The 19613-nt window shown below is 45.0% G+C and overlaps 1 protein-coding gene across 2 annotated transcripts; it reads right to left on the reverse strand.

Annotated features, from left to right (window-relative positions):
- Window positions 1-488: 488 nt before the first annotated feature.
- TRIM59 (tripartite motif containing 59) lies at window positions 489-19608 on the reverse strand. 2 transcript variants are annotated; one of them, XM_075004032.1, is made up of 4 exons: window positions 19508-19554; window positions 6870-7053; window positions 5239-5308; window positions 489-4116 (listed from the first exon to the last, which is right to left on the reverse strand). In XM_075004032.1, the coding sequence occupies exon 4, from the start codon at window positions 4111-4113 to the stop codon at window positions 2920-2922; it is 1194 nt and encodes a 397-aa protein (XP_074860133.1). In that variant the 5' UTR covers window positions 4114-4116; window positions 5239-5308; window positions 6870-7053; window positions 19508-19554; the 3' UTR covers window positions 489-2919. The 2 variants fall into 2 exon arrangements, with proteins under 2 accessions (XP_074860133.1, XP_074860132.1); XM_075004031.1 differs by lacking the exons at window positions 5239-5308; window positions 6870-7053 and having other exon boundaries at window positions 19508-19608.
- Between the last annotated feature and the right edge of the window lie 5 nt (window positions 19609-19613).

Consider the following 19613-nt stretch of genomic DNA (forward strand, 5'->3'; position numbering starts at 1 on the left):
TTGCAGCTGGCCAGGGGTGCCCTCAGTGCTGTCACAGGGAGGGTTGGGGGTGCCCTAGTTAACAGGGATCCCCCTATTAAAAGGCTGCTGGTTGTGCTAGCTCTGTTCCCTTTTACAGGGAGATCTCCTCCCCCCTTGCCTGTGCGGTGGCAGTGGCTACTGCCTCTGGATGAGCTGGTGAAGCTTTGCTCTCAGCCAGCAGCCTTTAAAGGGGAGGATCCCTGTTAAGGAGCTCCCCAACAGCCCCAACCCCATCAACAGCACTCAGATGAAGAGTTCTGTTCCCTTTTGACAGGGATCTCCTCTCCTCTCGTCTGTGCCGCAGTGGCTGCCTCTGGCTGGCGCTTCCAGGGTCCCCTTCCAATCGTGCTAATGTGAGAGATGTGCATGTTCAATGCATGTAGCTTGAGGGTTTACTGTATAGGATAAGAAAGCAGTACCTACTACTCCACTGTAATGTTTTTAGATAATTTTATTAAAATAACCAGTACATGTATAAATAGACTCTGCATTTTTAATGCCAATGGTCCATTTTCTAAATAATATATCATCTGGAAAGGTAAAACTGTACTATAAACATTTGTAAAATATTTAAAATGTCAGAAAACTAATATACAAGACATTTTGAGACGAGAGCCCACCACCACTTAGGGTCCCTGAAGTTAGGTGCTTTAGAAAATTCTATCTAATTGCTTAATTAGATGGCTTTAAAAAGTCTGGTATTAATGGAAATTAAGAAGATACTCTATATACTGAGATTAGATAAGTTTGTATAGTTTAATACAAAACTGTACTTAATATGCAGTGGTTCAAACATCCCTCTTCCCATACAAAAGTCTCTATCCACTGCTAGTTTTACCTCAAATATAACATTGTAGACCCACACTTGTGTATAACTGATCAGCTTCCTATTTATGCTAATTTCTTATTTCCATGACACACTGGCTGAACAATGGAAAAAATAATTTTCCATTTTCCTGTTCTAGCCTATTTTAGAGCTGGAAATACCTCTGTAGTAGAGTTTACACTGTGAACAAAGATGTTCTATTAGAATTTCCTTAGAAACAACCACGAAGACTTCTAAATATTAAGCTAGATTTTTAAAAAAAAACAAAAACAAAAAAAAAACCCCTGCTTTTTGGACCTGTGTTTTGAGTGCACAAATTGTTAGTTGGCATGCACAGCCTGGCTAGAAGAATTGTCACTTCAGATGACATTTTACAGCAACAAAGGCCCAGTCCTGATTGGTGTTGAGGATACTCAATACCTGCGTTACGCTACTAATGATTTAATTTGGGGTTTGATAATCTGACATGCAGACTGTCTTTAATTCCAACCAAAGTCAATGGTAATTGAAGATTATTGGCATTTTGGAGGATCACATCTTGAGGGGTTCATGTGTGTGTGTGTTTTGTGTTTTTTTTTAAATTAAGGCTTTTAAAATGTCAAGTGATGCATGAATACTAATCTTTGTTTCAAGAAGCACGGTATTTAACATCATTTAAAATATATATAACAGCCTCGGAGTGGTGCTGTTCTACATTAATAAATTAACTTTAAATTTAAACACATTTGTTGATATGGTACAAATAGTATTTTTAAAAATCTTTCTAAAACAGGCATCAAAATTAACCTACCATTTGGAGCTCAGGTGTGCTGAGTTATTCCCATAGCATCAATCCAAGGACTCATGCCAGTGACAGTATTTATTAAGTGTAGATTAATCAACCTATTAAAAATTAACATGAAGACTATTCAGTCCCTTTTATATTTTAACTAATGGAACCTATTGCACCTAATTTGATAATAGAAGAGAGTCAACATTTTTTTCTGAATAAAGTGAACATTTCAAATTAAAATTGTGCAATAATACTTAAGAAAAAAATTAATGTATTAACACATATGGCTTTTTATTAAGTGAACTCCTGCCCACACTGAAATCGGTGAGTATTTTACCATTTACTACAGCCGTTGCAAGATTTCATCCTGTGTGTTAATTTAGGATTTCTTGCTTGCACATTTAGGGAATTTAATAAGGCAGAACACATTCACCTCTTTCCAGGACTATACCTTTACATTTTACCAATGATTATCATCTCAAAAATTTTAGAGTAACATCTACATCTACTTGAAACATACAAGCTCACCTCATACATGCCGTACATAAGGAAACTTGAAGCAATATGATCCGACTAATAGCCTGGAGTCAACAGGATGAACCCTAGTCATTTCATAAATGATTTAATGACCAAAGAAAGGGTTTCACTCTAAATAGTATAGTGGACTTACTAAAATACTGTATATGCTTATAACATACACTTCTTGTACACTGGAGCCAATGACTACTCAACACTTCCATTTATCCATCTCATTTTTAATGCCTAAAACTCTATAGGCTTGTCTACACTAGCCCCCCCCCTTCAAAGGGGGCATGTAAACGAGCACAATCAAAGAACAGCAATGAGGTGCTGTGCTGCGTAAGCAGCGCCCCATTAGCTTAATTCTAATTGCGTGAACTTTGAAGTTGCAAACTTCGAAGTGCTAGCAAACCTTGTAATATGCATCAATTCTGACTTATTGTTTGGGCTAGAGATTTATGCTCAGTATCTTCAGGCTCTCCATTACAAATCAGTATGAACAACTGATGAAGGAGCAACATATTTGTGACCCCTGCTTACGTTCTATGAAGACTGAGTACATACTACAAGAGGAATTACCATCCTGTCCTCATTGAATTGAATGACTGCCAGTTTTTTGTTTTTGTTTTTCAAGGCAGAGATTCAGAAATGGGCAGGGTAGTGGTATTAATCTGGATAATCAGTTTAAATGTAAAAGGTCTGCTATTAATCAAATAGAAACTAAAAAAAGATGTACAATCGTTCAAAACATAATGAGGATTCCTGTTATTAGCTCTGTTTTTCAGATACTCAAAGAAAAAGAAACAATTCGTCCCATGAATTCTGTCAGTAAATTAGATGTATGGTATAGGATTTCCATTACTGCCTGAAAGAAGTCTGGAATATAGATCAAAGTTACGTCATTTAAAACTGACAATACAGGTTTGCTAAATGAAATCACAATTATCATAGAAATTAGCATCACTGTTAGAGGATTTATAGATTGGAGCAATTCCTTAGACTGTCGTCTTTCCTTCTCACTGCCTTTGATGCATACCTTTCCTTTTGAAATCAGCTTTATTTTTGGAGTGAGGATTTTGTTAACCTGACCAATTTCTGTTTTGGACCACACATCCTTCAACAGCTGTCCTATTCGCGGATAAACTTCAACAGGTTTAATATCTGGTAGTTGCTTTTGTTTCAAAGCTTTCACACGTTGGCGCACATCATCAACCTTCTCAAGGAAAAGAAGTGGAGACTCTTCTTCTTGAACAGATGTATTCAATGACATTAAATCAAGCTGTTCTTCTCTTATTCTTTTCATGTTTTCAATGAGTGGTGCATATTCTTCAGAAATGTGAGCATTAACTTCATCCAAAGCAGAGAGCAAAGCTTTCTTTTTATGTTCCAGTGCATCGTTAAGTTTCTTAAAATACTGCAATACAGCTTTCTTATCATCTTCAACAATGTTTTCACAAATAGATTTCTGTTCTTCCAACTTTTCAATGAGCAAACATACCTTAGTCCAATATTCATCAGTTAATTGCTCAAGGATTTTTCCAGGAGTCTCCTTTTCTTTCATGTAGGCACTCTGAAGGTCATCTATTGGATGACCATGATGTTTACCTATTGTAAGACAGTGGCCACACACTAATTTTCTATCCAAAAGACAATAAACATTTAATGGCTGCCTATAATGTTCACTACATGTTGCAACATCCGGGTGGTTGTCTTGCTGATATTTTTCAATGATTGCTTTTAATGCAAAATTGATAGGTAATGACTCAGTACCAGATGGAGGAATTTCAACAATACTTCTGCAGTTGGGACACTTCAGTGGAAGTCTCAATGGTCTCCATATGGAAAAGTTGCTTGACAGCTGAAGAACACTTTCCAGACAATTTCTACAAAACGTGTGAGAGCATGGTAGTACACGTGGGTCTTCAAATATACTATAGCAAATGGAACAAGTTAATTCCTCCTCAAAGTGATGCATTGCCTGTTTAAAAAAGTTTATACAATTTAGTTAATATATAATGAATTGGTTTAAAAATAAATTACAATTTTAATGACCAGCCTCCAGTAACACAGAAGTTACCAATCAAGATCCTAGCTCCTAAACTGGTACTTTAGCTGTTATTCATCAGTGCTTGCAGCTGTCCTAGTGTTCCTGACTTCCTAATTTTTTTCAATAGTAAACACGTTTAAGCTGGGTAATTAGTTTTAACTTATAGTTAGATGGCAATTTTGGGATTAGGGAATTCTCTCGAGCTAATATGCCCAAAATCACTGGGGGTCAAGTCCTGCGCAGCTTGCCCCTGGGCCTTCCCAACTGGCTATCCCCATGGCACCAGTTTGTCAGGAGTATCATGTACACTCCATAGGTGAGACATTCTTTTGCATTTCAAAACACAACAAACATGCAAATCCCAGTCCAATGAAATCAGGCTGAGCATTCGATGAAGGTCCCAATCTGATCCTCAGCCTTTTAATCTCCTCTCCATAGAAGCTACTAAGTGTAGCGCCCCTCCAGACCTGGCACTCTTTAGCTCTAGCGCAGAGGTCTGCAACCTGCATCTCTTTAAGAACTCTGTGGCTCCCAACACTACAATTACAAACCCTCCTGATTTTTGATAAATGGTTGAATGTCTAAAAGCCCAAAAATGAACAATTAATATCTAAATAGAAAACAATATATGATCTCAGAATGTTGGATAACTTCTAGCATCCTCGAGAGAGAGAAGAGGTTTGGGAGAGATTGAGAGAGAATACGTAAAAAGTTTGTGAAATGTCCTGCAGTAAACTTGTATCAGATTACAAATCATTGTGTGTGAGCTGTTCTGAAAATAGGGGTTACAAAACACATGATCTGCTATTTATAGAGGATCGTCTCATATTCAAATGCATTGCAGCTCTTGAACTATTGAGTTTTTGTTTTTAACTGAATTGTAAAAAATCGCTCTTCTTGCTATTTTGGTTGCTGATCCCTGCCCTAGAGCATCAGATCTCAGGCCTAAGAACTCCATCCTCCTCATCTCTGCCTGATAAAGAAACCTTCTTTGAGAAGCAGAAATCCCACTTTGTCAATCTGGTAAGAATCCAGTCCCCAGTTCAGACATACCTGACACTCATAAGGAGCAAAGACTACTACTAGGAGCACTGAAAGTGCAAGTGTATTCGAAAACCACTGCCTGTGCGGAAGAGAAGAGAAGGGTATCAACTGTAGCACTACCAAGGGAGAAAGAGGCTCAAACACTGAATGTAGCAGCTGTACCACACCACAAGGATGACGACTCGTGGACCCCACTCACAGCAGGTGTTACTGAAGCTCAAGTCTGCACTAATGCTTCTGCCTAGAAAATGAAGACCACTCATCCCTCGCTCTATGAGCGCAACTGGTTCCCAACTTTGCGTTTGTAGGCAAAAACTCATAAGAGGGACACTAAATTCTCATTAAAATGCACGTAAAAGTCTGTGGTTCCTAGAGCTCGGCAAAGGAATGGCAGCAGGTGGTGCTGCTTTTGACAGGTAAGTGAACCTTGGGTTTGGGGGGCTGGAAAAGTTAAAGGCTGGGGGCAGTTTAAGGCCATGTGTGGGAGGGTTAAAACCTGGTGGCCAGTTGGGTCTGTGAGGTGGTTGGGGGATTCAGGCTGCTGAAGGTTGGGTGTGTGGTCCTGCAGGGGGTGGGAGGGTGTCAGGGGGTGGGAAGTTAGGTCTACCAGGCTGGTGGGGAGCAAAGGCGGGGGTCAGGCTGCTGCAGGGCCAGTCTGTGGGGCTGGTGGGTTAAGGCTGTCACAGGCTGGGGCCAGCACATGGGTCAGGCTGCCGTGGGGCTGGTCTGCGGGGCCAGCAGCTAGGGCAGGGGTGGCAGAGGTAGGGGAATCAGGCTGCCATTGGGCCAGTGGAGGTGCAGGGTCAGCAGAAGATAGGGGAGGTTAAGGCTGCTGCGGGACCAGTCTGCTGGATGGCACAGGGGTTAAGGTTGCTGCTGGTTGGGGCTGCAGAACCAGCAGCAGGGGTCAAGCTGCTGCGGGTTGGATCCATGGGGTGGGTCAGACTAGGCCAGGTTGGAGCCACAGGGAGGGGATTAGCCTCTTATTAGCAGTGGGGGTTCACTCAGAGTGAAGTAAGGTAGGTAAATGTCTCACTCATTTAACAAGGGATGAGTGTACCTCTCACTATCTGCTAAACCTGGTTCCACAATCCTCAGGGGCATAAAATTTCATATTGATTCAGAGTTGACAATATTCACAGAACTGATAATTCTCAAGGGACCTACATAATCACCATGTTATTCACCATTCATACCTAGGAGCCATCATATGAAATGTGGTACCAGTGCTTCTAGAATCCAAAATACTCATGCTTCTCCAGCAGGCTTGAGGCCAATGCAGTGGGTCTTCAAACCACTGTGAGATGCAAGATTGGAACCCCTATTGGGGGTAGTCTCCTGCACACCCTCTCACTCTCTCAAAATAAAACGAGGTTTAGGAACAACCCTCACCAATCTAGCCTGGGAATAAAGATGCCACCTCAGTTAACATAAGAGCCACACTGGCACTTGCAACCCATGCTACAGACCCCTGATTTCAAAAGATTTAAGTGAGAGATTATTGAAATATCACCTTCCAAAAAAGATTCTCAGACCCCTCAGGAGTCCTGTGAGGAGGAATAGCCAAAGCAACTATGCCCACTCACTCCACTTGCAACTCTCTTCCTCATCTCCTAATGAGGATATTGCATTGGCCTCACCATTGCCAATGGATGACCACAAAAATTCAAAGTCTCCAGAAAATCATCATGGGAACACTGCAGAATCCCCTTGAGGAAGTTCAGAACCTTATCTCCAGGTTTTTAGACAACTTTTAGAGCATAGCAAGTAGATACTGCGAGTCAACTAACAATTTGGCGCACTCCAGTGTTCCAGGCCTTTATTCTGAAAAGGACAGAGAAAAGAACAGGGTATTTATTTTCCTATCATGCCCCAAATTCCCTAGAGATCCAATCAGTCATTGAATTCAACAAGACTGCTGTAGCCTAGAGATTTCTCCAATGACACTAAAAAATTGGAGCTCCTTGGAAGAAAATTTCCCTTTCAGCAGCCTACAAGTTCATATAGTCAGTTATTAGACACTGATGTGTAAATATTATTTTATTTGCTATAATTCATTGTCTGACCTTGTAACAAGCTTCCACAGGAACTCAGACCTCAATTCCAGACCATTTTTCATGCTGTATAGGTTATAACCAGTTGTTCCTCCAGTTAGTGTTAAATAAAGCTGATGTGGCTTCCCACTCTAGGGCAACTTCAGTTACTTTGTGCTATGTGGCTTCATTCACCTGGATTTTCCAAGGATATGCAAGCTATTGTGGATGACTTCCGCTTTGAATTCAATAATCTGTTCAGTGAGAAAACTGATGAATTGTTACACATCCTCAGACTACAAAGGCAATCCTCTTCTCCTTTGGACACGGACCCCACTATTTTGGAAGAAGCACTGCAAACTACCATCATAAAGGCAACATTCTTCTGCTTAGCCGTTTGCCATCACAAAGCTAGTGCACCTTTCAGAACAAAAACCAAGCATATACTGCACCAGAAGGAATGTCCTGAAATCACACTCTCTTATTGCCAAAAAATAATTTTGATGGGACCTTAGCAAGGGGTCTGAGAGCCTTTCCTCTGGTATCAAAACCAGCACCTAACCAGGACCTCTAGACATCCACAGAACTATGGCTTTCTATCTGAAAAGGAAGTCTGCAACATTTGTTTCTGGTTTCTGACCAGCTGAAAGGAGAATACAATCTTACTGCAAAAACTCCTAAAATTGATGTCAAGCTGCATTCTGCTTTGTTGTGAACAAGTGGAAACTCTTCCCCCACATGAAGGTCCGTTCACCTGAAGTGCAATCTCTGCCACTTCTCTCCATGGTGCACTGCTCAAAGCTACGTGGCCTGCTGTACACACCTTTACTAGATATTATGCCATAGCACAGGCTTCTTCTGCATTTGAATCCTTGGGCCTACCAGTCCTGTAGTATCTGAGGTGAAATACAGCTCTCCCTCCCACCCACCCCGCTTCCTGTGAGTACACTCACAATACTCATTGGGACCACAACTTTAAAAAAAGATATTGTGAGTTCTTTGAAACGTGTGATATCCATGGGTATTCCATTACCTTCCCTCCTTGTCCTCTGCTTAGGATCCTTCTTAGAGTAGGAACTGGAGTGCTGGTTGGTGCTCCCAATGCCTTATGCTCTCAATTCAGAGGCTAAATCAACATTAAATTTGACCTAATCTCTTAGTGTAAACATATCTTTGGTCTGTACCTGTGATTCTGGCTATGTCTACACTAGCCCCCACCTTTTGAAAGGGGGATGCTAATGAGACACTGGGATATGCTAATGAAGTGATGCAATGAATATGCAGCACCTCATTAGCATAACGGCAGCTGCAGCACTTAAAGTGCTGCTTTCAATTGTGGGCAGCTCGTCTACACAGGGTCCTTTTCAAAAGGACCCTGCACACTTTGAAATCCCTTTACTCCTATTTTGTTCTAGGGTAACTAGGGCTGTGTAGGTACAGCACCCCCCACAGATCACACTCAACTGCCTTAACCTGCTGGTAACATGACCAAAGGTGTCCTCCCTGCCATCAGGGTCCAGCTGTGAAACATCCTGGGAGGACCAGATGAGATCCAAAGTTCCTGATGTCAGTGAGATCAGTTTCTCTGGTCACCTGCTGACTCTGTCATTGTCCTCTTTCTCTTCCCTCACCATTTCCTCCCCTCTGTTACCAGAGGCTGCCTGAGGAATCTCTTGTAAGATATCCGTGAACTCTTTGGGGACAGTGGTTGGGTAGGTTCCCCTCTCCCACAAATCCCATGCAGCTGCTCATAGAAGCGCCATGATTAGTTAGAGAGAGAAAGCCATGCTAGTCTGTATACTATTAAAACAAAAAAAAACAAAACAGTGAAGTAGCATTTTAAAGACTAACAAAATAATTTATTAGGTGAGCTTTCGGGGGACAGACCCCTTTGTCCATATATCTATTCTGGCAATACCATCACTGGCCCTAACCAGGCTAGTCACAGAATTACAGGCACATTCTCATGTTCCTTGACTAACATTATATATGCCATCATGTGCCAACAATGCCTAGATGTTTTGTACATTGGACAGACTTCAAACTCTCTCAGAGAAAGAGTTAATGGGCACAAAACAAACATCAAAACACTCCTGATCCACAAACCAGTTAGTCCATTTAATGGAGTGGGCCATTCTGTTAATGACTTAAGAGTTTGCATCTTATTGAAGAAGAATTTTCACTCTGCTTTGGAAAGAGAAACTGCTGAACTCTCGTATTCAAGTTCACCACATTAACATGTGGTTTGAACCAGGATGCAAATTTTCTGGGACACTATAGGGGCTCTTCTGCATACATGGCTTCATCTAATTCTTGACTCCCCTCCCCCTGCTCTGATCTGCTCACCTTGATAATTTTTTTCTGATTTGTAAATTTTGATTACTATTTTTGGTACACTATGCCTTAAATATTGAGTCTGTTCTGGTATGGCTACGGTCTGAAGAAGTGGATCTGTCCCACGCAACGTCACCTAATAATTTATTTTGTTAGTTTTTCAAAGTGCTACTTTACTGCTTTTTTGCTTTAACAGAAGCACTATGTTTGTGGCAATGTACCAGACTATCCATTGTCTTCTGATATGCACATTTTTTCTATAGTAAGCAACGCTAGCAAGCAAAGGGAAGCTGAACAATTGTGAATAGAAGGGAGGTGGGTCAATGCTATGAAAATGACCACTAATGCAAAATATAGGGAATGGTCCTGTGTCTGGGTGTGTGTACACAGTTTTGCACCTGTGTGTTCATAAAGGCCATCCATTGGTCTGAGAGTCCATTCGTTCAAGAACTTCTAAATGGTAAGAGCTAGAAGCACCAAATTTGGTATGCATCCTCCTTTTATCCCAACTTACAGCAAGGTCAGTGTTTGGTTGTGCCAAGAAAATGGGATCTGCCTGTTTTCCACAATATGGTTAAAGAGCATCTGATAGGAAGACCAGTTATGCTCCACCATGACCAGTGGGGGGCAGCAAGTGCAGGAGACCATCATACTGCAGAGCTACAACAGGAAACAAGTGGCCAGCTCTCCATATTGCTAGCTACCAGCCCTGGTAAGTGGCCCCTCATCTGCAATGACAAGCTGGGGAAGAGGGGGAGCCCAGCTCCCAGCCAAGCCCCACCCTGGGAAAAGCAGCCAGAGAGCTGGGCAGGAAGCTGGGTGGCACCTCTATCCCAAGAGGAGCTGCCAGCACAGGCAGCCCTCCCCCACCCGACTCCAGTACCACCCCCCATGCACTCCCCCTGCCTTAAAAAACCTGAGCAATGTGGGGTAAATCTTACACTTTACTAAAAGTGTGTATGTCCATGGCTGTGAGTTATTACCAAGCATATTTGTAATAGCTGCTCATTTCTCAATGACTGCAATATCTTTATATAGATTATTTTAAAATATTTAGGGCTCTTCAGAATTACAACACTTCATATAAAACCAGATTTTATTCTTCTACATCATAGTTTTCTTCTGTAATGTTAGTGAATTGATTACATTCTAAATACATACTAAATTTACACTACTACCGAGTCTATTTACTTCTAGTCATATTATAATTGTTTAACAGGACAGTTATTATGAATTAACAGATCTAGCAAAAAGTCCTGAATGTAAAATAGATAAATTAATTGAACCACACACCTATATTTCATACATCAAAAAAAAGTCAAGGGAAATAGATATCCTTTTATTTAAAAAAGGATTGTGGCCTGTTCTCTGACATATGGTGTTATCTTCAGGAGATTATTTTGAAATTGCAAAATACTGTGTGTCCTCACCATAATTAAATAAAAGAAAGAATTAATTAATTTAGAGGAAAACTGTTAGCACTATTGTAAGCCATCTCAAACTAAGCAGAGGACTACATATGGAAACCAAACACCATTTACGACCCAAAAATAAATTTCTTCCTAGTTTGTTCACAACTAGAACCTAAAGTAATAAAAAGTGTAGTCTGGGTTCAGTTCAGGATGGAACTGTTTCATAACTCAAGAACCATACAGCTCCTAGCCAAAGGGAGCAAATTCCCATTACCACAGAAACACTCTGGAATGTTTCCCAGGCAACAGAGATTTAGTAGGTGATGTCAGTTGCTTATTAGTTAATAGGTTTCAAAAAAAACTAAAGTTTTCCTGTACTGCTTGCTTTCCCATGACTCAACAGTTGAGGATCATGCCTGATATGCTCTTGCACAGAACTTTTCCTCTGTAGACAATAACGATGCAAAAGGTGGTATCTATATTTATTTCATTCTGCTCCTGACAGCTATGTTGAAGAACTTGTTCTTTGCACAAGCAGTAGTCTAGACATCATCTGTAGGGTGTTGGAGTAAAGAGGTTAGGTACAGGGAGAGAGATCAGAGGACAGCCCAAAAGATCCAAGAAAAGGGGACAGGGAAAAAAGTTCCAGGAAGATAGCAAACAATAAGCTAAATGCTTACTAGGCTGCAAAGTTAGGCCCATTACTGTGTTCAGAAAAAAAATTACATGCAGTTCAGTAAGAGTCATACTTAATCTCTGCAGATTTATAAAGCAAATAACGTGAGACACCTTTGTGTTAAAATATGCTCTGCAAGAAACCCTGCAGTTTTCTGTTATGGCACATCCAAAGCTACAAACTGTACCTCCCTCATCTGGCAGCTTTGGCGTCTGAGTGGTTCCAAATAAAGAGATTTGCTGGACAAAGGTGGCCAAGCACCTGGAAGGGGTGTTCCACAACTACAGGGCTCCCCTGTGAGGTTCCAGGGCTCCCTCCAGCCCCAGCCAGGGTCTCCATGGCGGCCAGCAGGGCTCCCTGCTGCAGGGCTGCTGAGCTTCTCCAGTCCAGCTGGGGTCTCTGCTGCTGCAGGGATGGTGGCAGGGCACCCTGCCCCAGCCAGCTCCTCACAGTGCAAGTCTACCAGTCAGCCTCCCTGCTGCAGGACAATTGGGCTTTCCCAGCTGAGCTGGAGCCTACAGCTGCAGGGCAGCTGGCAGGGCTCCATGTCACAGCCTGCATCCCTGCCTCAGGGTTCCTGGCTGTGGGGCTCTCTGACCTGGCTCCCTACCCTGGAGCTGCCCCTCAAACTCCCGAGAGCAGGTGCAAGCAGGGCTCCCTGCTACCAGCAGGGCTTTCCTGCGCCCCATAACAGTGGAGCTCTCTGGTCCAGGTTCTCTCCTATCTATCAGCATCCCTTGTCCTGGCATGCAAGGGATGTTGCAAGATGACAGAGTTTCCACCTGTACCTGAAACACCCTGGCCCTCAGATGAGGCAGGAAAACCTAGTGGTCTTAATGAAGCACTCTGAACATTTACGTGGAAGGGGTAACTGTGGTTCAATCAAAGATCTTGTGAGTTAAGGTCACACAGATGGGCCCCTTCAGAGACCAGAGTTATCCATAAGCAAGGGGCTACAAAGGGGACTACCTCAAACACCAACACAGAATACAACCATTATGCAAGTGACAAGTGCATGGGCTGGTATGTTGATGATACAATGTTGTATCTGTTGGGGATATAGACTGACACCAGCCACGTGTGCATCGGCCTGAGATGGAGCCAAACATGCTAGACCATATAAGTACCAAACAACCTCAGGTACATGAGTAGTGGTGAGAAGGTAGTCTCTCATAAATGATATCAGGCCTGTCATGGTTTGAAGAGGGTCTTGGGGGCAAAGGCTTTGGCCTGAGTGGAGTCAAGGAATCCAACAAACTCTTATACTTGTGCAACAGATAAGAGTTGATTGATCTTTAAAGGATGCACCACAATTGCAAAAGGTGAAGCGTATCAGATAGAGGTTCTTCTGCATCTGATCCGGAGATCATCCTTTGAGCCAGTCATCAAGGTATGGTTAAAATTTGAACACCTCAGTACCTCAGGTAAGCAGTGACATATGCTTCAGCCTCTCAAGAGTCCTCAGAGTGTTTACAAAGGGCAGGGCACTGGAAACATCACTGGCTCAGCACAAAAAGGAGGAAATGTGTGTCCGTGGAAAATGGAGATGTAGAAGTATGTGTTCTTCAAGTCAAGGACCACATACCAATCTCCCAGATCTAGGGAGGGAATAATGGAGTGCCAGGGAGATCTTGTGGAATTTGAATTCTCAGAGGTGCTTATTGAAGCATTGCAGATCCAGCACAGATCTGAGACTCCCTTTTGTTTTTGGGATTACAATGTAACAAGAGAAGAACTATTTTCCCCTCATTTTCTGCTCTGTCCCTTCACCTCAGCCGTAGGTTTTCTGCCTCCGGAGTGAGGAGTTGCTTGTGAGAAGGGTCTCTGAAGTAGGGTGGGAGGGAGCAGTGGCTGAGAAGTGTGGGCTGTACCCCCAAGATAGTGTTGAGCGTCCACTGGTATAAAGTTACTCAAGACCACAATGCCCAAAAGGGACACAAGTAGTTGAGGCATGAACAGGAAGGTGGGTCCTCCAGTGCATCCTCAAAATATCTCTGACCCTATGGGTTCTTGAAGGACTGGGTTGAGCAGGTGAGTTAGAGGATGCAGAATAATGTTGCTTATACCCCTTGTCTATATCTTTTCTCTGTAGGTACCCTGCTGAGGACCTCCCCCAGACCAAGGTGGAACCGCTCTATCTGCTGCCAAATGTGGCAGCCAAGCGAGCACAGTGTGGCACCATGAGTCTCTAAGGCCTTGCAGACTTGCATCTCTTCATTCAGAGAAGAGCCCTACACCCTCAAATAGAAGATCCTGAATGGTGAATTGCATCTCTTGGGATAAACAACTCTGGCAGCTGACTCTAGTAACCCAGGCCATCTGGAGGGCACCCTTTGCCACTGTTTTGCCCTCCTTCAGGACTGTACATAACTCTTGGACAAGTTTTTGTGGGAAGACCTCATTGAACTTGCCAAGGCACTTCTACAAACTGAAACATTACCTCCCCACCAAGCTCTGGTGGTTGGATACCTGAAATTGTTAACTGGCCACTGAATAAAGTTTCCTGCCAAAATGTCCAGTCTCTTGATTGTTTTATTCTTAGGATGCGCCATTGCCTGGCCCTTTTGTTGGCTGCGGACACAACCAACCACCATGCCAGACAGTGAGTGCCAGGATACTCAAATCCTTCTTCATGAACTTTTTTCAGCCTGTTCAGAGGTAGCCAAAATGTAGTATTTTAGTGTTGGTATTAGAATATTAGTGTAATGACAGTAATGAGATTATTTTTAATTATTTGCTTATAAGACCTGCATGTTTGTTTGATCCTGCCAGCTACCCTTCATGATTAGACAATGTTTGATGAGGTCTTGCTGCACCTCTTTACGTTGCAAACTAACTTGTGTAACATTCTTTGTTATTTAGTAACTACAATCATACCCCGAGATACACCCTTTCGGGTTACGAGAATTCGACTTTACATGGAGTTTCATTTAATACCCCTGCTTCCGCTTATGAGGCATTTCTTCGTGTTTACAAGGACTGATTTGGATTTCGCACACCTCAGCGGGACGCAGCTGCCCTGCAGCAGGAGAAAGGCTGCAGCTCCAGGCAACAGCTGCCTGCAGCTGCTGCCCTCCCGGCGCATCTCTCTGCAGTGCCAGGCAGTGGTTTCCCAGAGCCCCCGGCCAGCCACAGCAGGTGCCCACCTCCAGAGCTGGGAGAGGAGGGGACAGTCCCCATCTGCAGAGCTGCCACCCTGGGCACCTCGGTCCACCCCCGCCTTTACCTCGACACTACTGTGGCTGGTGTGGGTCTCCACCTCAGCGTTGCAGCAGCAGCGCACACTGGCCCAGCCAGTGGCCGCGGGCTCCCTGTGCTCCTGGCGGCGCAGGCCAGGGCTGGGCGGAGGGTGGCAGCTGTGGTAGGTGAGCACCGAGGGGATGGCGTTGGCCATGTCAGTCTTGATGAAGAGGCTGTGCAGGGGGGCGGCAGCGCGGTGTGAGGAGGTAGATTCGTCTGAGTCCCGGCAGTAGATCACGCTGCTCTGCAAGATGCGGATGCTGGGCGCGCAGCCCATCCTGGCCTCGCCGCTGCCCCCCGCAGGCGGCTAGGGGGCCACTGCCGCCGCCCCACGCAGCTGTGCCTTGGGTGCCGCTCGCTGCCTGCGGCGTGCCGTGCCATTTAGTGCCTGGCTCACCTGCTGCCACCAGGGCCTCTCCGCTGCAGAGCCCTGTACGAGTGAGGCACTGCCCCTCACCAGCCATGGGTCCCCTGTGCCTGCCTACCTCCCTGCGTGGCCAACCCCCTGGCACTGCCACCTCCCCACTTAACCTAAGCTGTGCTCAGGCCGGGCTGCCTCCCTGTGCCCTGCTCTGCCCACCCATTTGCACCAGTCCAGCTTCTGTAAACGTGGGCAGCTACCCGGCTTTGCGCCCCCCTCCCAGGCACTCTTCGATTTCTGTTCCCCTCGCAGCCCTGTCTCTGCACCTGGGACAGCCCCCCAAAAGCAGGTAAACAGCCATATTAGAGTAATTAATGAAGGGAAAATGCCTTATGTTGTGTTATGATAACTAATGTTAATTATTGAAGTAATTGTGTTCATTTTAATGGGATTTGTTGTTGTTTTAGCATAAATGGGTGTAAATTTTGGGGCTCAGGAATGCATAAAATATTTGCACATTGAAATTAATGGTAAGGGTAATTACGTTTTTGCCTTACAAGAATTTGCCCTAAGAGGGGTTTTTCAGGAACGAATTACCCTTGTAAAGTGGGGGAAGACTATATAATCCTTTCTAAAATCTAATCCCATCTGAATCCCATCAGAATTGTTTAACAGGAAATTCTCTGTGCATTGTTTGGTCTGACATCTTTATCCATTCCACCATCTTCTATATTATGACTACGTTTGGTCTGAGTGCAAGGGAAAGACATCACAAACGCCCAGAGTTGTTAATAAGCAAGAACCTTGAAGACAACCCAGAGGCATCCATTGTGCTCAGTGCTATAATTAAATTATCAGAATTGATGAACGCTGGAGACAGGTAGACACACTGAAGAGTGAGACAACAAATAAGAGATGATGACTGGAAAGCCTGACAATAGCCATCAAAAGATAAAGAATTAATTTCACGGTCTTCCATAATTAACATCGTTAATTATTGCAGCATGACACTGCATAGGCTCAAATACGAATTTACGAGTATAAAATTAGGGTGCCTCTTTTGTGAAACTCAGGGTTTGGTGCTGCAAGCCAACCCTTGGAGGAGCTTTGAATCATGACCGACAAAGATTGACATGACTGAGGAGTCAGGCTAACTGGCCAATATACTGATTCAACCTACAGTTGACTGGTAACTACATCTTGCTCTTCCCAAAACCGGGATTCTCTGGTCTGGCAGGACCATGGATATTCCTGGACCAAAGATCCCTGGGCTGGAGGTAGGGACAGCTAGAAGGAATCCAGCAGGAATAAAAGTGGAGTTGGCAGCAGGGAAGGGAGGCAGGCTGGAGGGGGCGGGGCAGGGGCGTAGACAGGCAAACTCCCTCATTCAGGACCCATTAAAAAGGTCATCTGACTGCTCTTCCAACTCTTTGATCTCTATGTTTTGGTTTCAAAACAAAACAAAATTGATAAATTCATGGTTGATAAGTTCATCAATAGCTATTAGCCAGGATGGGTGGGAATGGTGAGCCTAGCCTCTGTTTTTCAGAAACTGGAAATGGGTGAATCACTTGATGATAACCTGTTCTGTTCATTTCCTCTGGCATTGACCACCGTCAGAGGACAAGATACTGGGTTAAACAGACCTTTAGTCTAATCAAGTATTGCCTTTGTGTTCCTAGCCTCCTCCTTTAGGACAGCCTGATGCGCTTTTAAAATCATCAGGAGGGCTGCTAGTCTTGGAAATGCCCACCACTATTTCATTAGAGTGACTAGGGCACCATGGGTGAGGGGCAGGTTCTCTTCTCCTTATACCTATGACTCCCTAGATGTCAGCACATGCTGTGCTACCCCTGCATTGGTTTCCACAGCCAGCCCCAAGCCCAGTCCCAGAGTTCAGGGGGTGGCTTGTCTAAGGAGGCCAGCAAGGGTGATGTGTGGGGGACAAAAGGTCACGAGCCTCCGGAATGACTCAATATCTGGATGGCAGTTGGTTTCAAGAGGAGTGCCCCAAGGCTCAGTTTTGGGGCTGGTGTTGTTCATCATCTTAATTAATGACCTGGATTGCACCCTCAGCAAGTTTGCAGACAACACTAAGCTAGGGGTAGAAGCAGATACGTTGGAGGGTAGAGATTGGATCCAGAGTGACCTGGATGAATTGGAGGATTGGGCCAAAAGAAATCTGATACGGTTCAACAAGGAGAAGTGTAGAGTCCTGCACTTGGGATGGAAGAATCCCAAGCATTTTTATAGGCTGGGGACCAACCGCCTGAGCAGCAGTACAGCTGAAAGGGACCTCGAGGTTATGGTGAATGAAAGGCTGAATATGAGTAAACAGTGTGCCCTGGCAGCCAAGAAGGCTAACAGCATATTAGGGTGCATTAGGAGGAGCACTGAGAGCAGATCTAGAGAAGCAGTTATTCTCCTCTATTCTACAATGGTGAGGTCACATCTGGAATATTGTGTCCAGTTTTGGGCCCCCCAGTATAGAAAGGATGTGGATATGCTGGAGCAGGTTCAGCGGACAGCAACAAAAATGATTAAGGGGCTGGAGTACATGACCTATGAGGAGAGGCCGAGGGTTTTGGGCTTATTTAGTTTACAGAAAAGACTGAGGTGTGATTTAATAGCAGCCCTCAACTTCCTAAAGAGGTACTCTGAAAAGGATGGAGAGAAATTCTCAGTGGTGACAGACAGCAGAACAAGGAGCAATGGTCTGAAGTTACAGAATGAGAGGAGTAGGTTGGATATTAGGAAAAACTACTTCACCAAGAGGGTGGTGAAGCACTGGAATGCGCTGCCTGCGAAGGTGGTAGATTCTCCATCACTAGAGTTTAAGTTCTGGTTGATAAGGTCCTGGCTGGGATGACTTAAATGTGGTTGATCCTGCTTGAAGCAGGGGGCTGGACTAGATGACCTCTTGAGGTTCCTTCCAGCCCTATGATTCTAATACCATGTGGGGAGAAGTAAGATGTCAGAGCTCACCTGTCCATTGGCTAGTTCAGGTGGGTTGGACAGCCCAGGCAACGATGAGGGATTAAGTGCAGCAGTAAGAAACAGGCTTATCGTCACTCTCAGGCATCAGGAAGCAAAGCAAGCCAGACCCAAACTGTTCCGACTAGCTGCCAGATGTGTCACTTACGGGGAAGCTGCTCAGAGGAAGAGGTGGGATTCCCCCTCCCACGTACTCACCAGTGACAGGAAGCAGAGCAACTTACCTGGGAGCTGGGGGAACGGAGCAGGCTGGCACTGGGCCTCTCTGCTTCCCCATGCTGCTGCTGCCACCACCTCTGATGCATGCAGGGAGAGGGACCCCTGCTGCCAGAGCTAGGCCTCACTGCTAATCCCCTAGGTACTCAGTGGACATGTCTAGGGCAAAGAGGTGGAATGGGCTAAGAGCAGAGCAGGGACAGGAGTTTGGGGATGGGGGCAGAGCAGGAGTTGCCCAATGTCCTGTAACTCCTTGGAATGTCCTCCAGAATCGAGTGGTGGCACGTGGCCAGTGCCCTGCTTGCAGCCCTTCCCAGCAATCGCCTATAGGGGCTAGGGAGCAGCTGCATCAGACGAACTACTCATGTCCATAGATCTTCAGTTTAAAAGTTCTACAGGAACATAAGGTAGAATTAAAGCCTTTTCGTTATGAACGTGGGGGAGCGGGAGAGGAAGCAGGACCGCCCCACTGTGGAAGGCAGAGGCAGCAGAAGGATCCCCTACCAGCACAGGCTGGTCGCTTTCCGTCCCTGGTCAATTGTAAGTGTGGCCACGCTTCCAGCATGCGCACAAACGAAAATGTCACTTTTACAGACACTCGGCAGGTCTCCCAGCACAAGTTACTTTAACTCAGACATTTTACAGTAGCCCCTGGGAAGGAGCCGCACCCCACCCCCGCCCCGGGCAAGCACAGCGCCCTGGAGCGAGCAACAGCAACTCCCGGAGACCAGATCTAAGGAGTCCCTCCAGCAGCACCCGGAGGAAGGGGCTGCAGCTGACTCCCCTCAGACAGTCACACCACGCTACCACGGCATAGGTACGCTGGCCACGCTCGTCTCTCGCCAGTGCCCACTAGAGCAATGGGGCTGAAGTGCCCAGTATCTTCCCCTAAAGGCCCCACAAGTGCCATCACTTAGTCCTTCCGTCCCGTTAATCCATGTACAAACGCCACAGCGCCGCTCAGTTGCCCCGCTCCGCCCCCCCCGTGATTAACCATAGCGGTGAAACTTACCTCGCCCTCAACGGCTTCCCCTCAGGCAGCAGCTGACTCCCTCCCGGGTCGGACTCGTTTTCCCAGCACGCAGCTTTCGCTACTAAACCCCTCCCCCAGCCGGCTC

The sequence above is a fragment of the Carettochelys insculpta genome, chromosome 10, assembly GCF_033958435.1.
Source record: "Carettochelys insculpta isolate YL-2023 chromosome 10, ASM3395843v1, whole genome shotgun sequence".
Taxonomy (NCBI): domain Eukaryota; kingdom Metazoa; phylum Chordata; order Testudines; family Carettochelyidae; genus Carettochelys; species Carettochelys insculpta.